At 41.7% G+C, this 22,874-nt stretch overlaps 1 protein-coding gene across 3 annotated transcripts in view; it reads right to left on the bottom strand.

Annotated features, from left to right (window-relative positions):
* The window catches only part of PTCHD4 (patched domain containing 4), a 185,730-nt gene extending 164,573 nt beyond the window's left edge, over positions 1–21,157 (bottom strand). The window contains exons 1-2 of one of the 3 annotated variants that reach the window (XM_040473725.1): positions 21,041–21,157; positions 20,152–20,737 (exon numbers count right to left, since the gene is read on the bottom strand). In XM_040473725.1, coding sequence (XP_040329659.1) covers positions 20,152–20,737; positions 21,041–21,045 — 591 coding nt within the window. In that variant the 5' untranslated portion in view covers positions 21,046–21,157. Of the gene's footprint in view, positions 1–20,151; positions 20,752–21,040 lie in introns of those variants that run through there. The other 2 variants (XM_040473726.1, XM_040473723.1) reach the window with 2 other exon arrangements.
* Between the last annotated feature and the right edge of the window lie 1,717 nt (positions 21,158–22,874).

Below are 22,874 nucleotides of genomic sequence, written 5' to 3' on the forward strand. Positions count from 1 at the left end.
TTTAGGTTAGGGACAAAGACAATTCTCTTGATGGTCGGTGTTACAGAAGGAGACGAGAGTATGAGAGAACCCTTTCCCTCAATGTTCTTAGAACCAGGGCAGTGGTTCTCAAAATTGTTCTTGAAATTTTGTACCCCAGGAGGCATTCAGCAACATCTGGACACGTTTGTTTTTGGTTGTCACAACGGGGGCGAAGAGGAAGACACTACTAAGTCTAGTGGGTGGGGACCAGAGATACTGTTAAACATTTTATAATGCACAGAGCAGCCCCTCCCAACTAAGAACTATTAGGCCCAAAATGTCAAGAGTGCCAAAGCTTAAGAGAGCCTGACCTAGAGAATTTACACATTTTTTGAGTTCTCTCAAATGATTTTAATCAGCCTACCTGGGCCAGTTCTAGGAAATACAATAATTCTCTCCATTTGTTTAATGAGAATAAAAATGGTTTGCCACCCAGTTGGGTGTGCTCTCAAGATGGGTTCCTCTTCAGGGAAGAGGGCTCTCTTCCCAGGGACTCTCCCTGAAGTTCTCCAGCTGATTCCAATCTTTGCTTTAGGAATTAATTTAAATCCCACTTCATCCCAAAAGCCCGAGGGAAAGACAAAGGTGATCCACTATTCCTTGAACTCCTTTCTATAGCAAGTAGTGTCTGCCTACCTCATTGGGCATTTACTGCCTCATGTATTTACTGTATGTACATGACAAGACAACTGTGTTGTGACCTTATCCAACCAAGTCAACTAAACTGTAAATTCCTTACTGGCAAGGGATAGTGTTTCTGCTGCATCAGAAACACACAATCTATTACCAGCTTGTACACAGTGAGAATTCCATAATCCTTTATTTATTATATGATGATAGAATCTTTTATTCATTATATGAGCCACTGGGTGGCTCAGTTGGTTAAGCGTCCAACTTGGGCTCAGGTCATGATCTCACGTATTCAGGAGTTCGATCCATACATAGGGATTGTTGCTGTCAGCCCAGAGCCTGCTTCAGAGCCTCTGACCTCCTCTCTCTACCCCTCCCCCAATGGTTCTCTCTCTGTCTCTCAAAATACATAAATAAACATTAGATGATAATCGATATTCAATCTCTTCTCTCTGTCTCTCAAAATACATAAATAAACATTAGATGATAATCAATATTCAATCTCTTCGCATATTCTGAGGCCCCTCAGAGTGGTAGTTATTAAATAAAAGTAGAAGGACTTTGATTGCCAGTTTTCCCCAGTCCAAATTGGGGCAGGAAGAGAATCATTTTAAAGTTACATCAAATATATTTCTATTTTCAATGGTTCCTATTCCACAATGCCAGGATATGGACTTTGATTTCTGGTCTTCATAAAAACTAGGCATCAGCATGACTTATTAGAAAAAGAAGAATTATTTAGGGTCATTCTATGTTAATAGAAAAAGGAATAATGAAATATCATAATAAAGAGAAATAGTTTTCTAATAGAGAAGTGTCATGATATTAGTCAGGTTTATTAGGGCTTTAGAGGAGTATTCCAAGAAAAGTGGCAGAAATTCGATCAATTAAGTGAGGTGCACATAAATTGAACTTAATAAAACTGCCTAAATTGCTTTGGAAAAAAATGCTGTAGGGAATATACTTTTATTAGTTCTGGGTGAGGGTGAATTTGATGATACAGTGAAACCTTTTCCACTTTTAATCTTGAGTTTCCCATGAAAACCATCAGGAATAACTTTAGAAATATTATCTACAACCAAACTAAAGACTGAAGAACCTGTGTGGTCAATGTGTAGTCAATGGTTTAGAAGTAAGAATGTAGGTACTGCGGTAAGAGTACTGGCTCCAATCCAGTCTTACTGGACTTTGACAATTACTCAGTTTATGTTAGTGCACAACACCCTATTTGGTAGAACTGCTCCCGTGGATCTACATCAGATACGCCCTGGGCTATCCTTGCCTCCAAAGAATTTAGTTCTCCAGAGATGAAAGAGACTTCTTGACCCGCAGTCTTACTATCTCCAAATTAAAACAAAGAACAACAATCAAAACCAAGAAATAATTACTGAATTACTGAATTAATTACTGAATTAAATAAAGGAAAAATCAAAGTGTTGCTCTAGGACTGTCAGATACAACTCACTGGTTTTTCTACTCGTGAAGACTGAATTCACTGGGTAATTTTTTTTTTTCATGTATTTATTACTTTGAGAGAGAGACAGAGTGTGAGGAGGGGAGAAGCAGAGAGAGAGGGAGACACAGAGTCCGAAGCAGGCTTCAGGCTCCGAGCTGTCAGTCAGCACAGAGCCCGATGGGGGGCTCGAACTCAGAGACTGCAAGATCATGACCTGAGCCAAAGTCAGACACTCAACCGACTGAGCCACCCAGGCACCCCGTCACTGGGTAATTATTTAATGCTGCACTTCACTTTACTAATACAAAGAATCCTTATGAGAAAAGAAAAAGGCCCATTTCTATTTTATGTTTCTCAACAAGGATTTTTGGCATCCTGCAATTTCTATATACACTGTAACTCTCAGAAGCATACATTGAGCATCTTTCAATCAGTCAAAATGTGAGATATCTTTTGAAGATTATGTTTACCCATTCTGTTCTGAAAAGATTTAATATGACCTTTTCTTAGATATAAAAGTGACTAATTTGTTTAATGGGAACAAAAATGCTGATTTACCACCCAACTGGTCACTAAGTTGGCGACATTTGTTAAGTCAGATATTACTCAAAACGAAAGTAGGAATTAACCCTTTATTCTTTGTAATCAGTAAAAATGCTCAGCATTTTAGCTGTGGTTGCTTCACAATTTCAACATCTTAGTGGCCGTTGCTTTACGATTTATGAAAGATGCCTTGCACTTGTGTCCATGCTTCATTTTTGCTGGTTAAATAATCTCATGATTATCTTAACCATTACTATACATCAGGGAGGAAAGACCTCAGGGTGGGATGATTTTTGGGGTCATGGAAAGTTCCACTATCCAACAATCTTCTGGCCAGGCCTTGTGGATGATTAATAACCCTCATGCTTTTTCATCTTGATATTTCTTGGTCCATACCCATAAAATTTTCCTGCTTGGTATTCATTTTTTAAGTCTATAACATTATTGGGATTTTATGCTGACTTCATAACCTTCAGAGTAACTGATCGTAGCAAAATATTTCCTTGCTTATAGAGAGCAGCTTTCCATTGACCTCGATTTTAATGAATACATTTTGAAAAGAAAACATTTATTACCAAGTGAAATAAGCATCTCTGAAAGACTTCTCCCACCAGCAAAGAGTAATTTTTTTTTTTAATAGAACCCCTGAGGAGGCTGAATCTGATATAGCACCAATACTGGCTTATTCAAAGCTCTGAATCATTTTGGACTCACCTTTAAGATTCAAGTTACCACACTTTACTGATTGCTTCCCATTTAGTTGTTTTCCTTCTTCACTAGACTAGGTTTCTGGAAAAGAGGATCTGTACTTATCTCTGTAACTCCCCAGGCTAGCGCCGTGTCTGAATCAATGTAAGCATGGAATATATCTCTATTGAGAAAGGCTATTCATTGGGATAAGGCAGATACACAGAGTAGGGAGTTTGGAGCATGGAAGATGCTTGCATATCTTTATAAAGAATGCAACACATGTGTTTAAGACCCAGGACACACGTCCATTTCCCAAACTTAAAAGCCTGCTGAAAGCAAAAGGCTGTGAGGTTAAAGAATGAGGTTTACAATAAGAGATTATGGAGCCAGAGAGGAAAAGACCAACAGAATATAATGACCATTCCCAAGGTCGCAGGTAGAAGATGGTTCCAAAAAATACATTATAATGACCAGGGTTCTCCTTCTTCACCGAAGAAAGAACAAATAGAAACACCTATTCTAAATCGATGTGAGGAATAATTTTCTTCAAGAGAGACATTAAATAGCGAATAGGTTACTGAAAGAATGTATAAACAAGGCTTTCTGATACTTGTAGATTAGATAACCTGCCAAAATTTCTCTTAATGAAGGCTTATGAGCATTTATGCACAAAACAACGATACTTACGTTAGGCCCCTTTAAGGCGCACATGGCACAACTACTGAATAGTATTTAGAACAGTAAATAAAAGAGGAACCAAATCCCTATCTTATACGCCCCTGCAAAACATAAGAAGAGAGTGGGATGCCAAATGGGATAACTTCCTTTTTGTGATACATAATTTTGAGTTTTCAGTGGCCAGGGGCACACATCCTATCATTCATGTGGACTAGGAAGACATCCTTTTACCTCATTCTATCAGGTGATTTATAATTGCCATTTAAACACAATAAGCGAGGGAGTATATGATTTGTGAATCCGCTAGGATGCTAATGGAAAAGCTCTCTACTGACCCAAGAAGGGCACTTAAATTGTTACGGCTCCTATGTAGTTGGAACTACTTTAAATATTCATTGCACTTTAATGAACGTACTTTTAATTAGACATGGTGTTAATAATGTTTTAATCTGAATTGATTTGCCACACTGATCTGGGGAAGCCAGGATCTGTTTATGAATGAATTAGAAGTCTCAAGCTTACTAAAACTAGTAGTTGACCTTCCAAGAACTCTTATGTCTCAAAAGGAAGCATAATATTATTTTCACAGGTGAAAAGATACAAGACATGGGGTGTACTTAGCTGAAGATTAAGTAAAGTTTGGCAAGCTGAGACTGGGAATATTTTGAAATTCCTTAATATCATGTTTTCAATACTCAATATGTGACAATTAAAAAGATCATGAAGTCACTTGATCTTTCATTCATTCAACACGTATCCTTTACTTCTGTCTCTGCACTTATCAAAAGGACGGACTAACGATGGATAGCATTAATGAATTGGTTGCACAGTAGCAAACCGTGACCACCTCAGGATATGAAGGTATTGGTGAAAATTAAGGGGTTAATAACAACTTAATAAAAGTGAAGGTCTATTTCAAGTCCTGGTATTATACTTCTTTGAGCTGTCAAGGTATTATACCTTTGGCTGTATCACCATAACAATATTTTTCACGTGCCTCCAGGTTTTCTTTATTAAGCTCCTTACAGAAATGTACTAAGTAAGCGTGCCTTTTGAAGTGTCCAGGGATATATTTTCCCAAATGGCGAGTAATCCAAGACATCTTTGGAATATAACAAATTGATTAAGACATCATACTTCTGGCCAGTCAATACCAGGTTAAGGAATTATAGGAGAGGATGAAGTTGTTTATTTAGCTAAAGAGCTCCCATGGAGGTAATTTACCTGGTGGGGAAATGGTGTGATTGTTGCTGTCAAGGCAAATGCTCTCTCCTTTGGGACCTCAGAGGCTGAGGCTCAGGGGAAATAGCATTTGCCCCTTATCCTCTCATCCGTTGCAAAATTGCTGGATAGGATGGTGGGATCTTCTGGTCTAAGGTCCCTCAGTGTTTCTCAATTTGGTTATCCCTGCATTCATTCATACAAAGACTTCGAAAATACCAATGCTTGGGCCCTTTCCCCAGAGATTCAAATTCAGTGGTCTGGGGAGGGGCCCATGGCACCATAAAATTGGAAAGTTCCTGAATTGTTTCTTTGGAGAATCACTGAGCTATAGCAAGTGACAAGCTGTAACAATTACTTCATAATAGGATAAGCCACAAGGTACTCTTAGAAGCTTAATCTTGGATGTGGTCCTTAACAAAGTATTTCACAGCATTTTGGCGTTGGTCTACAAATAAATCAGGTCCTTCTAATTTTCATCCAGGATTTTTCTTGGGACACCTCCTCCCCTGGAACTTGTTGACCTACATTTGTATCTTGTTTTCATAAGTGCATATACTTACAAAAGAGACATCTTAAATCATGGAAGAAAATGCTCTTTTCCTATAGCTTCTATTGAGAAGCCAGAATATTTTGCTTTCTTCCTTAAGCCTATTAAAGATAGTAAAAATCAGTTCCAAAAACTCTGCCCCAGAAGCACTCTAAAGATAACAATAAATGAACAATTAAGTAAATTATGTCGCAGTCACTTGCCAGACTTTTGAACAACTGATAAAATTATAATTATGAAAATGCTTGTGAAAAAATGAAAATAAATAGAATCAAAAAAGACATATGACATATATGACAACTGTGTATTTTATAGTTAAAGACTAGAAATAAATTGTGTATAGAATTGGTGAATGGGATTGTGAGAGATTTTTCACTTGGTTTCCTAATCTTTCCTTGGTGTTGTTATAATGTTGATTTATATTAAAAAATACCTATAATTTATTAAGAAACTACCAGGTGCCAGAAATTTTGAAACTCTACAGAAAGGATATTAATAATACAATTTTTAACAGAAAAATTGAAGGACAAAGACATTAAGTAGCATGTCTGAGTCATAGAGCTAGTAAATGACAAGATCGGATTCAAAGGTTTGTCAGTTTCTTTTTTATTACCCTCTTCATCATTATTTAAAAATTTTAAAAGAGGGACTCAATCAATAAGACCCCTACCTCCCACCTCAATAAAAACATTTGTTACTTTAGGTTAAATGGACTGGATTGTCCCTGCTTATATGTTTAACATCATCAGTAAGTTTTCTGGATACTAAGTTGAGGGAAAGATGAAAAGTGAGAATCTCTTATCAGGTTAGTTATCAATTAACGAAATATTCTTCTATCATGAAAAAGTCAAGGAAGATAACATCAAATTAATAAACAACTTTTTGAGGGGCATCTGGATGGATCAGTCAGTTGAGTGTCACTTTGCTCACGTCATGATCTCACAGTTTGTGGGTTCAAGCCCCGTGTTGAGTCTGGAGTCTGTTTTGGATTCTGTGTTTCCCTCTCTCTCTGCCCCTTCCCTCCTCACATTGTCTCTCTCTCCCTCTCAAAAAATAAATAAACATTAAGACATTTTTTTTGTTTATTAAAAAAAACTTTTTGAGAGAAGTTAACTAGAAATATAAACTTGGATATTGTTTAGTAAGTTAAGATGTGATTAGTAACATACTGATAAGATGTGATTAGTTAATAAAAAAAAAAAGTCTAAAGTTTCTCAGCCTAGAAAGGATCCAGTTCCTTAAAAATAATCCCCAAGGTAAAAAATGGCTGGAAAGAATGAGATGATAATAAACGTTAAGTTGCTAATACCAGTTTTATGTGCCATTCCCTTAGAGAGATATGCTCTATCTATGAAAAGGGGTCATTAAACTAGTTCAGACCCTGGGCTTCCCAGGGCCCTGGGAGCTCCAGCAGGGCACGTGTCTGTCTCTGGGGACACTTACTGGTGCCCCACTATCCCTGTCCTCATGCTCCATTACTCAGGCTCTGCTTCCTCCCCCCAGGAATTTGCCCTAAAGAGATTATCCCACAAACTGCACTGTGCAGGAAGATCTGGTTCCTGGGAAGAGAGAAATGAAAAGCTAGAATTTTCTCACATTTCTTTTAAGCTAGTAAGTGTGAATCAGATATGATCCCTGCCCTTAAAAGTCTTATAGTCTTGAAGGAGAGTAAGACAGATTCTAAATAGCACATACACTCCTTTGTGCTGTTATACGCATGTTTAATAACATGCTTCATCTCGGTTTCTAATGCAACATTTCATACATGGAAGGGTAACCTATCTTGTCTAGGAGTTCATATTTTGGTTTGCTAGTATTCCCATGCAACAGATTTTCACTAATTTACATCCATCATCTATTTTCTTTCATTAAAATTTTTTCTTGTGCATAAGTATTTTTTAAAATATAAAACAAAAGACTGCTGAATGGAATCTTTAGCTTGTAGACTCTTTGAATAAGTTTCTTTTCCTCATTCAGTTTTCATTTCACTAGCAAATAAACACTTGGAACTATTAAAACAGTACTTGGGTTTCCTATGGACGGAATATACAAATAAGGTTGTAGTACAAGAGCTTAAATTTCACTTGCTTGTACCTTCACTTTAAGATGGGAACTCTGGGGGCGCCTGGGTGGCTCAGTCGGTTGGGCGTCCGACTTCAGCCAGGTCACGATCTCGCGGTCCGTGAGTTCGAGCCCCGCGTCGGGCTCTGGGCTGATGGCTCAGAGCCTGGAGCCTGTTTCCGATTCTGTGTCTCCCTCTCTCTCTGCCCCTCCCCCGTTCATGCTCTGTCTCTCTCTGTCCCAAAAATAAATAAACGTTGAAAAAAAAAATTTAAAAATTTAAGATGGGAACTCTGGGGGCGCCTGGGTGTCTCAGTCGGTTGGGCGTCCGACTTCGGCTCAAGTCATGATCTCACGGTCCATGAGTTCGAGCCCCGCGTCGGGCTCTGGGCTGACGGCTCAGAGCCTGGAGCCTGTTTCGGATTCTGTGTCTCCCTCTCTCTGACCCTCCCTCATTCGTGCTCTGTCTCTCTGTCTCAAAAATAAATAAACGTTAAAAAAAAAAAAATTTAAGATGGGAACTCTGGCCCCTGAAAACTTTTACCCTTACGTTTCTGGGAGTCTTTCTGCTCTCTTTATTATTTCCCAAAACACTTTCCATGGTCTTCCTCTCCAGTCCCCTGGTTGATTGCCATTAACATGAGCTAGCACTGGCACTGGTCCTGACTCACTGAAGTTGGTGCTGTGGTCTTCAGATGTGATTCTGTGAATTCTCTTACTGCTAGGTTGCCACATAAAATACGTGGCACCCAGTTAAATCTGAATTTCAGATAAGTAAAGAATGCAATATATAGGATGCATTTCTACTAAAAAAATTATCCTTTATTTATCCAAAATTCAAACTTAACTTGGTGCCTCATATTTTTACTTGCTAAATCTGACAGCCCTACCTTGTGCCCAAGCCATACCATGCCTCCTGCAGTCTCTCGTGAGCTAAAGTCACATGTGTGCTATATACAGGTGGGTAAAATGGCTCTCTTTTCCTCTTCTGATGGCCTTTTGTCTCTTTATTATTTTTAAGTTCATTTATGAGACTGATTTACTTTGAGAGAGAGAGAAAGCATGAGTGAGGGAGGGCAGAGAGAGAGGGAAAGAGAGAATCCCAGGCAGGCTCTGCTCCATCAGTGCAGAGCTCCACGTGGGACTCAAACCCATGAACCACGAGATCACGACCTGAAGTTGGACGCTTAACCAACCGAGCCACCCAGGCGTCCCAGCCTTTTTTCTCTTTAGCCCAACATTGCCTGTGCCATCTTAAGACCACTCACAGGAACAGCTTTCAGTGTCTTTCTGTGGCCATCTATCTTCGGGGTTTAGACAGCCTTAGAATGTGAGACTCACTGTGGCAGGCTTTTTTTTTCCCTGTTCTCTTAGACATTTCCCCCAATGGCTTGTCCCACAGACCTCCTTATTGGCTAGCTCCTCCCAGACAAGTCAATTTACATAATGAAGGCTACCAGCTCTCTTGGTTCATGAGGCACATACAGTTTTATTTTATCAAAGACTTTCAACAAATAATAAAACTTAGACTGTGATTAAGGAAACTGCCTTCAAAGTACCTCTAACGTGCGTGGAAGTGTTTCCTACCTTTGGAAGCACTTAGGGAAGCTCTGTGGAAAACGTGGCTTTGGGGCTCCAGCATTTAAGAAATGTGTGCGAATTTGACAGTGTGAAAGAAATTCCAAGCAAATGTAACAGTATGAGTGGAGGTAAGAAGACAGGAAAGTTCAGGGTTGGCTTACTTTGGTTTGGTGACAGCGTAGGATGTACAGCAACTGGAAACTATAAGGAAAGTTGGTGCCCTGGACAAGGAAAGTTCTCCATGGCCATGGTCAGGAGTTTGTAATTTCTTCTCTAGGCAATGGGAAGCGCTTGCAAGATTTGGTTAGAAGAAAAATATAATCAAGAGATGCTTATAGTCCTGTTACACAGGCTACATTCCAAGTGTGAGAAATTATAGGAGAGAGATTAGTTTATCACATAAATAAAGTAGGTAAGGAGTAATGAAGTCCCAAGGGAGGGACAGGAGAAAGAAAAGGAAAAACTGAAATTTGAAAGAGACCTTGGTCTGAAAACTTGGTAATCATTTTAATCAGCAGAGTTTTGTTTTGTTTTTGTGGGTTTTTTGTTTTTTGTTTTTGTTTTTTTTTTTTTAAATTCCCAATGCCCATGCCACTTCGAGACTAATTAAATCAAAATCTCTGGAGATGAGACCCCCACATCAGTATTGTCAAATCTCCCCTCGTGATTCCAACACTCAGCCAAGACAGATCACCACTATTGCAGAGCAGGAGTTCTCTCACTTCCGCAGGAATCAGAGTCACCAAAGGGCTTGTTGGGCACCATTGCCAGAGTTAGGGCAGATCTGGAACGAGGTCTGAGAATTCGCATCTTGAACAAGTTCCTAGGTGGTGTGGGTGCCGTTGGTCCAAGGACCATGCTAGCAGGACTTCTGCGGTGGAATGATCAGGACCTAACAGTTAATTAGCTATTACTATGTATATGTCTTGGCTGGTTGGGGGGAGGGGGAGAAAGAGTTAATTACAGGTGACGGAGATTCGGAGCTTGAGTAAATGGCAGCATAGAGGTGCTATTCAACAGTCATAGACAGTGGAAGAAAATAGATGTTGGGCTTGAATGAGAGAGAATATGGAGAGAAAAGACAACGAAAAAGAGTGTTTTATGGGGGGCCATTATAAAATGGGAACAGTAAGAAGAGGGAGCCAGTAAGAAGTAGAGAACCATCAGAGACACAGAAGGAGAACGAGAATGTCACAAACACCAAGCAGGGAGAAAGTGGTCGAGGCTAGCTCTGCTAAGAACATCACAAAAATGTAACCTCTGAGATACTTCCAAACCCAGTGAACGCAGAGAACCAAGGTCCCACATTTTCCTTATCTGCTCTTTACTATCCTTAGCAAAGAGAGGTCAGAATGATAACCCTGGAGGCAGCTTAAGGTCTTTAGTGCAAAAAACAGAGGGATCTGCACTTACTAAGGAAATAAGGATGACGACCATATGACAGAAAGATTTTCAGCTTTGAGGGTTGAAACAAAAAGGGCTTTTCACCTAATCTGGCTAAGGGCAGAGTATCAGTGCTCATGGAGTTAAGCCCCTAGCTGCTGTTAAGAATTTACAATGAACCTGGTGCTGTTCTAATGCCAATGCCGTATACGGCTCCTGCTCACAGTGGGGTTCATGGATCAGTGGCATCGGCATCACTTGCTAGAAATGCAGACTTTCATCCACACCAGACCTCCTGGAACTGAATCTGTATTTTCGAAAATATCCCCAGGTAACATTTAGAGCTTGAGGTAACAATTAGAGCTTGAGAAGCACTGCTTTTAGGTATCATGAACTCATTTAGTCTTCTCAGTGCTATGAGGTAGGGACTATGAGGAGGGAGCTGAGTTCTGAAGAGGTTACAACATTTGTACAAAGTCATACAACTAACGGGGCAGAGCAAAGATCTACACCCAGATAATCTAGATCCATAGACCTGGATCTGACTTGTGTTACATCAATGCTCAAGAAACTCTTACAATGTCCCTTCCCATCGTCGCCGTACCTTCCCCCGCGGTGGCTCTTATCCAATGCTTCTAAGGTGCCTGTCGTCCCCTTTGTTCTCTTGTGTCTACCATCCAAGCCATGCACGTTAACCTCCTCACCCCTTAGATCTCAGCTCATAGTCACCTCCTCAGAAGGCAGCAGTATCCAACACCCCAAGACTTGGTATTCCACTCTCACAGTGCCACTTTTCTTCCATGATAATCTGTAGATGTGAATTCGTGTGATTTTTGCCTTTTTTGCCAGGCTTAAGCACCTGGAGGGCAAATGCACATCTGTTTTGTACCTCACGGAATTGCCAGGGACCAAGATGGAGCCTGGCACAGAGTCGACACAATCATTACCTAGATGAGTGTGCACAGGAATGACTTTCAAATCAAATGTGCACCTTCCCCACATTAGCGTAAACTATTGTGCCAATCAGAACTGAATACTCTTGGGGGCGCCTGAGTGGCTCAGTTGGTTAAGCGTCCAGCTCTTTGTTTTGGCTCACGTCATGATCTCACAGTTTGTGAGTTGGAGCCCTGCATCTGGCTCCACTCTGACAGTGTGGAGCCTGCTTGGGATTCCTCTCTCTCTCTCTCTGCCTATCCCCTGCTCCCTGCTTGTGCTGTCTCTCTCAAAATAAATAAATAAACTTAAAAAAAAAAAAAAAAGAATACACTCTCCCTCCAGGTAATTAAGAAACCTGGTGAGGTGAAAGAACAGACTTGAACATTCAAAAGAAGTGTAAACTTTGAGGCTGAACCTGATCCATCCAGGCAAGCCTCCACCTGCCACAAACATTCAGGACCTCCTGAGGCTATGAGAACCCTGTGTATGTACAACCACTTTCCAGAATCCAGAGCTAGTAAGTACTCTGCCTTCAGCCTTTGAGGCAGCAGAGGAAAGTCAGAGTGGCCCACGTGAGCCCTCCCCGTATTGGCAGGGTAGCTCTGGAGGGAAAGCATTGGCTGTTCTAACGCAAATCCTATAACTAAACAGAGTCCATTCATTCTGAGTGCTGCTCATCAGGTACCTTTCAGAGGTCCCGAATTTCTCTGAATGACAGAGAATAAGCCTTGATTTCAGTGAATGGCTCTGCCATAATAATCGTGAGAAAAGCACGGATTGCAACGTCACTTTAAAAATATGCCCCACTGTAATTTCGTGTCTCATTTTCCCAAATACTCTTGCTCCTATGGATAGTTCCTATACCTTGTGTTCTCATATTATATTAACATAATTAGGCTAACTAGGCCTTAATGTTGCCACTCTCGTGAAAAAAAAACTGCAAAGGGCCTTGAGAAAAATGCTGCTGATGTTTTTTTCTTAAAGAGATGGTTAGATTTAATTTCAACATTTTTGGAAAATATTGAACGACAGTAATCAGCTTTAAGCTTAACCAGGTGACAGTTCCCAACGACAGCTGATACGGACGAGGGTTTCTCCATGCGGAAGAGCTGCTTGCTGATTCTCCAGGCATTTCCTCAACATCTCTATCACGTGCCTGAATGATATGGCTATAGGCTCAACTACTCAATTTTCTTAGGGTGTTCTTGGTCTGAATTGACACGTTATTTCAAGCTCAGCCATGAATGAGGAATGCAGAGGTCCACCTTGTGTCTTAGACCGGAGCTTTTCAAATGCTCAAATGCATGAATCACCTAGGGGCTTTGTTAAAATGCAGACTCCTGTCAGGTGAGATGCGGGAATTTGCATTTCTAATAATGTCCCAGGTGATACTGATGCTGCCTGTCCATATGTAACACTTTAGGGAACAAGGTCTTAGAAAACAAAATGAAATTGATTTTGTTATTTACAATGCAACTTGGCACCCTTTTTAACCAGAAGCATTGCCTAAACGTTTCTGCGTGCCAGGGCTGGGATAAATGTAATCCTATCGACCAGCACAGGGGCGGAAACAATCCAGAGAAATGAGTTACTCCCAGGATTCCACCCTGGGGAGGGGGCCCCAAGGTGATCTGTTTGACTCAGGGAAGAAACAGACTTGCTGTTCAATCTAGAGCCGTCTTACACAAATCTAGAGTCTAGGGATTTCCAGACTCCTTTTTTAAAAATATTTATACCGAGCACATACAGAAGTGCTTGGAAGTATCTAGAATAGGCTTGAACATATGCTGATCACTCTAAAATTGAATTAAAAGCAAAGTGGTCCAATAATGATGTAACAGCTATTGGGTTAAAATGGAAAATACTCTCCAAACACAATGTATTTTGAAACGCAAAATATAATAGCTTGTTTCAGTTAAATAATGTCTGTAATAGAAAAGGCTGAGAAAATAACTGTCAGAGCTTATCATTGCTTAAAGTGGCAGGAGAGGCAAAGGAGTGGTTTCTTTTGGAGGGGGGAGTGGCCTTAGTTCTTCCTGCACTCCCACCATGTTGTGTCTCTTTGACTTCTTTTCTCCACTCTTACCCCAAGCTCTTGGTGGTCCTGCACCACTGAGGGAAACACCAGCAGATCAACTGAGAGTAAGAAAAGAAGAATGGAGGGAACCATTTCTGTTCCTTTTTTTTTTTTAAACCATCCCTTAATCCTTGAATTTCAAACATGAAGAGAGTATAAATAAAATTATGAAAATTATTTACCTTAGTTAAAAATAGGTCTTTGTTGAAGCCAAGGAGAAGGAGATAGCTCCCCCATCAAGCAAGCCTTTTGCCCATTTGGATGCTCAGTGTTGGAGGAGGTCATTAAGAGGACATGACCTCTGATTGACCCATAAGCTTGACCTGGGTAATCAGAGGCTCCTGACCTCTTCCCCTGGCCTTGCAATATACATACTGTCCATTATTCTCACAGTGAGAGATGTTTTCAAGGATGCAGCCCTGAGAAAGCAATGTGTTGTTGAGACCATCTGGACCGTGTATGTAACTGAACACAGGCTTGTATACAGACTTTTAAGATTCTCACAGGCAGGTATAGAGATCTACTCATCTTGTGGCTGCCCAGGAAAAGCTTCATATAGAAGTTCTCTTGCTCATTAAACCTTGACACCTACCAATCTAGGGTGGCCTGCTTCTTTCTTTGGTCTCTCTTTGCCTTCTTTGTATGGAGGAACAGTTTTATTTTTTAATGTTTATTTGTCTTTGAGAGAGAGAGAGAGAAAGAGAGACAGAGCATGAGTGGGAAAGGGACAGAGAGAGGGAGACACAGAATTTGAAGCAGGCTCCAGGCTCTGAGCTCGGCACAGAGCCCAACATGGGGCTCAAACCCACGAACCATGAGATCATGACCTGAGCCAAAGTCTGATGCTTAACTGACTGAGCCACCCAGGCACCCCATATTTTATTTTATTTTTTAAGTTTATTTATTGTTGAGAGAGAGAGAGAGAGAGAGAGAGACTGCAAACAGGGAAGGGGCAGAGAGAGACAGAGAGACAATCCCAAGCAGGCTCTGTACTGACAGTGCCCATATGGGGCTCGAACTCCCCAACCATAACATCACGACCTGAGCTGAGATCAACCGTCTGACGCTCAACCTTGACTAAGCCACCCAGGTGCCCCGTGTACGAGGAACAGTTTTTAAACCAGTCAGAAAAATTTAATAAACCAACTTATCCTGACTCGGTAGCTAGGAAATATATATACAATAACTTCATTAGGAAACCGTGATTACCATTATTGAACAGCATAGTTCAGATCTAACCAAACACATCTACTTTATTCCACAGGAAAAATATTCTAGAATATATTCTCAAATCCACCGTAATGATAGTCATCTACTACCTAGTGGAACGTTACATCAGAATGCTAGAACTTGAAGTCCAGATTGGTGATGGGATTTATCCATTAACACACAACTGATCTTTAAAGAACTGGGCTTAGAACTTAGAGCTCCTGAACATTTCCCAATTTACTCCCCATTGTCTTATCCCAACCTATATCATCATCAATTATTTTTCCTGATGCCAATTTAAGACAAAAACACCCAAGCTTGTCTGGGACAAAATACCCTGTCTGAAAACTGTAGACCACACTGTAGGTTTCCCACTTGCAGTTGATCATGGAGCCTCGCCATGGTTTGTTTTGAGTTGATGTGAAATGACATTAAAGATGAAATCATTGGCCAGTGAGGCATTTGCTAAACAATTTGTAGCAGGTTTCTCGGTCAGCATACAGTAGGGGTTTGCCCAGACTGGAAGTTTCACTCCCTTATGGATGAATAAGAGAAGTGAAGCTTCCTTTCCCCATCTTATGAACTAGTGGATCTGAGTGAGCCAGTGGACAACTGTGAAAGATCAGTAGTGGTCTTTTAATGCAGATCTGAGATGACTTGGGAATTATGGCACGAGATTTTTCTTAGTACAAAGGCCTGTTGTTACAAAGAATGGCGCAGAGCGTGATGGGACCTAATGTAGTATTGTGATTAAGAATTCAGTACGGACACCTGGATTCAAATCCCAGCTCCAACGTGTACTATCTCAGGGACCTTGTACAAGTCATTTAACCTCGTCGTTAGCTTCCTTACCTATAAAATGAGAATAAAAATACTCCCCTGACTCACAAACTTGTAACAATAATATGCTATGTATAAAGCACAATAAATCTGAACATTCAGTAAGGTAGCAATGTTTTCCCCCATCAAGAGACAGAATCAGGAAGGTAAGCTTAAATCAAAATATCCTGAGAGAAGATCCTGACATGGATGTCTTACAAGATTTTAGAATAAACTAGGGAAAGAGGTCTGGAAGAACCAAACTTTCTTGGAAATCTCTAAAATAATGTTGGTCCTCACTTTCCATGTTGGCTTAGGTTGCCCTTCCATTGAGTCTGGAATGAAATAATCAATGGCAATACCTTCCAAACCTGGAAATGTCCCCACAGAAGTGCTGTCCTTTATGAAGAAACAGGAAGATCTTTCTTTGCTCCTGTTCTTAAATATGGTATATTGAAGCACATACACTTCAGTTCAACATCTATTCATAGGTGTGGGATTAATGAAATTTAGTGGGAAGGACAGGCTGCAGGGGAATCAAATCTGCTTCATTTCTTTCTCACCATTTGCTATGGACCCCATTTGCCTGCTTCTTCTTTTTATTTGTGCATTTTACTGTGGCCAGAGTAAAGATCTTGGAGTCCAGAGTGGTCCTTGCTTAAGGATGTTGAGCACCTGATTCATTTTATTCAAGAGACTGGGTTCAGCAATATGTTATGTATTTAACTTAGAAATTCAGTCTAGCCACATTGTATTAACTTATACAATATGTAGTTTACTAGGTGGGAAAAAAAAAAAAAGGTCTCTAAACTATTGGGGCCAAAAACACTTTATAGAAATCTGGAGAATGTAGAGACTACCTTTAAAAATAAAATTATGCCACAGAGGTATGAAAAGTGATGCTAATTTTGTGATATTACAGTACAAATGTACAAATTAATCAACAGACTAATCAATGATGTGAATACTATCTATAAAGAACTGAATTAGGTTGGGGGGAACATAAATAGCATAGAAGGAATATAAGACATGACTTCGTGCCTCATCTGGAATATGATAATGGATATAATAATATAAAGATTTTAATTAGAGACACCCTTATAGAGTTCCTATCATGCAGGTGTCGGAATTGCAGATTTGGGCACCTTTTCCACACAGTTTTTGAAAATGTGTATGTTTCATTTCTTCTATAATATTCTAAGCTGACTCCTGCTTTTTTCATACCAGCTTTATCTGAGACTCTGTTACCAGCCAACTTTCCCTGTCTCTGCTTCTCTGGATCACTTTGGCAAGATAATCGTGTTTATCAGAAGTTCTAAACCATTCTGTGCTCAGGACTATTTGGGTGTCTTCGTGATATTTGGAAGATGTCCTTCCAATGGTCAGAACTGTTTCTGGTCGCTTCTTTCTGTCAATCGGTGTTTCTACATCTTCAGACTATCTCTGAGAACTGACCTGCTGCTTCTTCCGTGCCAAGAGACTGCCAATCCCTGCTCAAATTGTCCAGCCAGTGCTATTTATTTTGCATTTTCCCACAACTCCTGCTTCCCTGCCTATCAATGGCATCTTCCACCATGAAAATTTTCCATATTGAGTTGGGAAGAGAGGTGACCCAAGTATGACAGAGGAAAGCAAAATGAATTAGAGGGCCATAAAAGGTAAGTACAAAATTTCCCCTCAAATCGCATACACCAGAAGTTCTCAAACTTTACCATGCATCAACATCCCAGGGACACTTCTTGAGAACCACTGCCACATGTGAATCAAAATCATCTCCAAATAACATGTAATCAAAACAAGAGGCCATCTCATTTTGCTCTGTGACAAGGAGCTCTTAACCTAGACATCCTTGGAGACCCTTTGATAGGATTCGAGCTCTCCACGGTACTCCACAAATTATATTTTATATTACATTAGCATGTGTGAGATTGCATCTGGATGCTTGAGAGGACCCACTGCTCTCAGAAGACACTCAAAGGATGCATTTTCCCAAACATTATCTTCTATAACTCCCACTGATGCCATGCAGTGAGAGTCAAGTCAGCACATGTGTGGAAGCATTGACATTAGAACGGAGCAGAATAGGGCTTTACAGTTTTTAGAGCCAAGGTGTAATTTTCCTGTTCTTTTTATGGTTAATAGAATAATTCTATTAATACTATTACACTGGCCTTTGTAATCAATTATTCCATTCTTTCATGATTATACACTGACTCCTACCAAGATGTAGATCCACCAGTCAATCAGCCAAAAAGTTTAGATGGAGCGCCAATGATAGGCCTAGTATGGTGTTGGCTCAGTGAGGAACCCAAAGATTGCAGAATCCCTGCTCACAGGCAACTCTCGGTGAGGATACTGACATACACTACTTGTAAGCCCTGTGAGAATAAGAACCTTGTTTTTCTGACCGCAAATTCTGTCTCATAGGGCCTACAAGAGCCCCTAGCAAATCACAGGAGCACAGCTAAATATTAAATGAGTGAATTAAAGACCTCAGGGGTTTATACTGTAAATGTCATAATGATTTTGACGGATAAACAAAATATTCACAGTGGCTGATTGGCCAACGCTCTTACACCTGGAGAGTACTGCTGAATAAAGGAAATAAGGGACCCAATTAATAATGCACGTTAATAATCTGCAAACTTGCCTCCACAGGGAAAACAAATTGAAACTTAAATATGACACAGTTTCAAATGGCTTTTTACACCAGATGTCCAGCATAGGTAAGAACTCAGTTAAAAGATTAGGCTAGAAGATCACCTCTCCCTCCACTGCATCCTTTCCTGTAGCAAGTGATAATGTTGATGGCAAAGGATTTGGGTAACAAAAAGCATGCTGCCCAACCACATATATTCATCGTGCTTCCTTCGATAAGTGTGAAGCAGGCAAGCCCTTCCTTACCTAGATTTCAAGCTGATGAATCATCTGTCTAGTTTCAGTAAACCCCAAGGGACTGCTCAGCTTTGTAAAACTGAAACGCTGTCAGCCTCTGGATGCATTTAAACAAGGACAACATGTTAAAAGGAGGCAGGTTATGAGGTTTCCTGAGGAATCCCTAGTTTCTAAGTGCACAAAACTCTCCTTCAATGCACAATAAAGAGCCTTTGTATCTAAAATAACCCCAGAAAGTTATTTTTAAATCGTGTATAGATGCTGACTCAAATCTCAAGTCTCAAATCCATAAAGAGAAATATTAATGATATTCGGCCATCCATTTACCCAAACGAGGTCCCTCCTATTCCATTATCTCCATGGAAGCACACACATAGCCTTATACACGTTAGAAGAAAGAAAATTCCTCCTTCTTGGGAAACACCTGTCCTGGGAGTTCTCCGTTGTGCAGGTTCTGAGCACACACAGGGTCGAGCATACAAATGGTGCAGTGACTCTTTTGGAAGTCACATTTGTCCCTGAAACTTCAGTCACCTGGAGACTGCATGCCTCATTGCCTGCAGCAGCTCAATCCTGACAGTGTAGGATGAGTTTAGAAATCTCATTTGAGCAACAAAATTTGAATCGAGAGTTCAAACAGCATAATATGTTTAATACTGAAATAATCTTTTTTTTTTTTGCAACTTCTGCTGACTGTGGAATTTTTATCTTTTTTCTTTGCTATTGGGCTATCATCTCGGTTTGGTTTGGATATTGTCACGGGAAAGGAGGGTAACAGGACTCAGTCTACAGGAACATCTGTTACCTGCACATCCCCATTTTTACACATAGAACGTCTCTGCTTCTTTTGCTATGCTAACACACTTACACATAATTCCTGAAATCCCTACTACATTCATATCCACTGCTTCCAGACACACACTCACAAGGCACCGAAACACAAAATCTCTCCATGTCAAAATCAAACCAGGCTGAAGATGTAAATAGGTGAACATGGCACCAGGTGGATGTGTAATCAGTAATAAGAAATACATCGAGCCCCATAATGAAAAGAAATCCCCCAAATTGTTTAGGATTCCCCCTCCCCCTTCCATTCACTGATTTATTAACCCTGAACAAAGATGTAATTGCAGGGTCTCAGAAACAACTTTTTTTTTTCCATTTTTTTTTTTCATTTTTTGGCATTTGTTTTGTTTGGCTTTGAATTTCTTAATATCTAGTCGTACCATTCATTGCCTGTTTTCTTCACTCAGTTGCCCATCTTTCCCCCTCCCCCCCAAAATGAAAGAAGCATTAGCTTCTGAGTCTTAAGGATGAGACCTCTGCATTTTCTTTGCTTGTTTAGGGCAAGAAATGAAGTGCTGCCTCTTTAATTGGCAGAAGCATGCAGGAGGAGCGTACCTTTAATTTAGTGCTGGGATACCTCACTTGCACCCTGGCTGTTGTCTTATTGGAGACGGCAGCCTGCCTGAGATCCTCTAGCACTGAAATAATATCATCCAGCACGCATTTCTTATCCTGATTTTTCAACACACACAGATGGGAAAAAGTATAATTATAGCCCTTGTGGTTCACCTTCATTTCCAGCACGGCTCGGTGGGTCTGCAGGATCCCCTCAGCCTGGAGCAAAATATTGTCCCCGGGTGGGGTGAGGAGGATCACCCTGCCATACCTCCCAGGGGTGTGTAAGTCCGAATAGAGCTGGCTTTTGGACTGGTCCAGGGGGAAAAGGCTGCTGGCCAGGCTGCGCTCGATCTTGGCCAGGCTGTGGCTGGGAGCGACCAGGCGCTCCAGGTCGCCCTCGGGCTGGAAGCGGTTGAGCGCGCTGAGGCCGAAGGTGATGGTCAGGACTGCGGGCACGGTGAGGAAAAAGACCGGGTGCCGGCTCACGCACAAGCCCAGCCTGTGGCAGCACGACTGGAGCCCTCTGCGAAGCACCTGCCGCAGCATCCTCCACCAGATCCAGCTCGCAGGCGCTCCCGGCCGTCTTAAAAAGCACATGTGACATGTGTAAGCGCCGGGCCACCCCCCCCCCCGCTCCCCCATCCCACCCCCCTCCGGGCCAGCCCCCCTCCCCAGCACCGCCGCGTCCCCACCCCTCCGCGCTCACCCCCAACCACTCCGCCTGGTCTTTCCCCGGCCCCACCTCCATGCGCTCCTACTACTCTTTCAAACACTGCAGCAAGTTGCAGCAAGGCGGGCAAATATCGACAGCGCGCTGCGGGGGCACCGCGGGGCCCACCCCTCCCCGGCCTCCCCGCGCCCTCGCCGCCTCCCGCGCCCCTCTCACCGCATGAGCAGCGTTCCCTCGGTCTAGCCCTTCATCTCGGTGCTGCAGTCCCCCGGCCTCCCTCGCTGGAGGTGGTTCCGTGCGGAGCGTCCCACAGATGTGGATTTCCTCTCCGTCCTGATGGGGTTCGGTGCCTAACTGGAACCATGTGCCTCGGTGTTGTAAGAAGCAGACATGTGCCCCAAAAGGGGCGGAGGGGGGCGGGGAGGACAGAGACTAGAAGGGAGGGAGCGAGGGGGGGGGGGGGGCCGAGGTTTTTTTTTTTTTTTAAGACGCTGGCAGTTATTTTTAGAGTTTTGTTTTCCCTCTTCCCTCCTGGCTGGAGTGAATGGAAGAGGAAACTGGTGAAGGTGCTGCTGGCCCATTGGAGCAAAGGCAATTAGAGCCTGCGGGGGGGAGACGGGGTGTACGGGGGAGGGGTGTGGAGGGAGGGAGCTCGAGGGCTCCTGGAGGCCAGCATCCGTTTTGCCCCTCCAGTTTCCCTGTGCCCTCGAAATCTGCTTTCCTGCCGAAGGAAAAAGAGAGCAGAGAGGATGATGCTGCATTTTTAACATACCACAAAGCATGCAAGGGATTTCCTTGCAACACCTTCCCGCCGTCATTCCAGACTAGTAGGCTGCAGCCGAGGGCTGCCAGAGACCCCATTTGTGGGTGGTGCGTTGGGGCTCTAGAGATCCCTTCCTTGATCTGGTGATTGGAGAGGAGGCATTTGCCAATAGCAGTCGCCTGTGGCTTGGTGTGTGTGTTTGTGTGTGTCGCGGGTTGGTAGTGAAGATCCACAGGCAGTGTGTAGTTTCCCATAAAATATTACGTTCACTTCCTGTACTTTTGAAGTTTAGAACAAAAAGTTCTTAGTTTCTGGTTTCAGTTCCCTTTCCCCATTTTCCCTTCCATCAGATTTATTCTGATATGAAGTAGACCCAGAGGCTATCTAGTTTTCTCTTGAGTGGAATTACAGAAACAAACATTTTGGGACACCCATCACATAGGTTTTGCCTCAATAAAGAGGGTGACAGGGCTAGGAGGAAATACACTGGAGTCGTTTAATATGTAAAACAGTGAGTCTCCTTCACCACAGAGGAGAGAAAACTCCCACCAGGCACAATTCCTCCCTGAGTACCTAACCCTGTAAAGATGAGAAACTCTCACCTGCAGATCCCATCCACTTCAAAAACTTTACTATTAGTAAGTGGATGTGTGTATTTTATTTTTTTGCTGATTGGGCCTTTCACAAGGCCCAGTGTTCTGGAAAGAATGTGAAGAACCCTTGAAGACAAGTTCTAAGTTTGGTTGTGAACTGGAGACCTGCTTTCCAAAGTTTCTGTTCTTTTTGCACTGACTTCATAGAGAAAATGGGGATTCAAAACATGATTCATTCACACTTTCTTAATCATAGTAAAATGACCCACTCTTCATCAGATACTTGAGATATGCCCACGTGTGCATACAAAAAAGCTGAAAAATCTCATCCTCTTAATAGATGAGTTTTATTTTTCCTAGTGGAATCAGTTTTTCAGTTAGAAGACCAGAGAGACTGCAGGCAGCTCAGAAACAGGGGCAATGGTTAATTAAGGGCAACAGTTTAAAGGTGGTGTTATATAGAAGATAAAAGAAAAAATTCCAACCTTTAAAATTGAAATTGACCTTGAAGACCAGTCTGTTTGCAGCACCCCACCCCCTACCCCCAGGCCAATAGCTTCTATAATATCCCTGCTGGTTCTCCACCCAGCCCTTGCTCCTGTATGAGATTTCTATTCTTCTATTCCATTCCATTCCATTCCATTCCATTCCATTCCATTCCATTCCATTCCATTCCATTCCATTCCATTCCATT

This window comes from Herpailurus yagouaroundi, unplaced genomic scaffold, assembly GCF_014898765.1.
Source record: "Herpailurus yagouaroundi ecotype Mexico unplaced genomic scaffold, PumYag 139, whole genome shotgun sequence".
Lineage (NCBI taxonomy): Eukaryota > Metazoa > Chordata > Mammalia > Carnivora > Felidae > Herpailurus > Herpailurus yagouaroundi.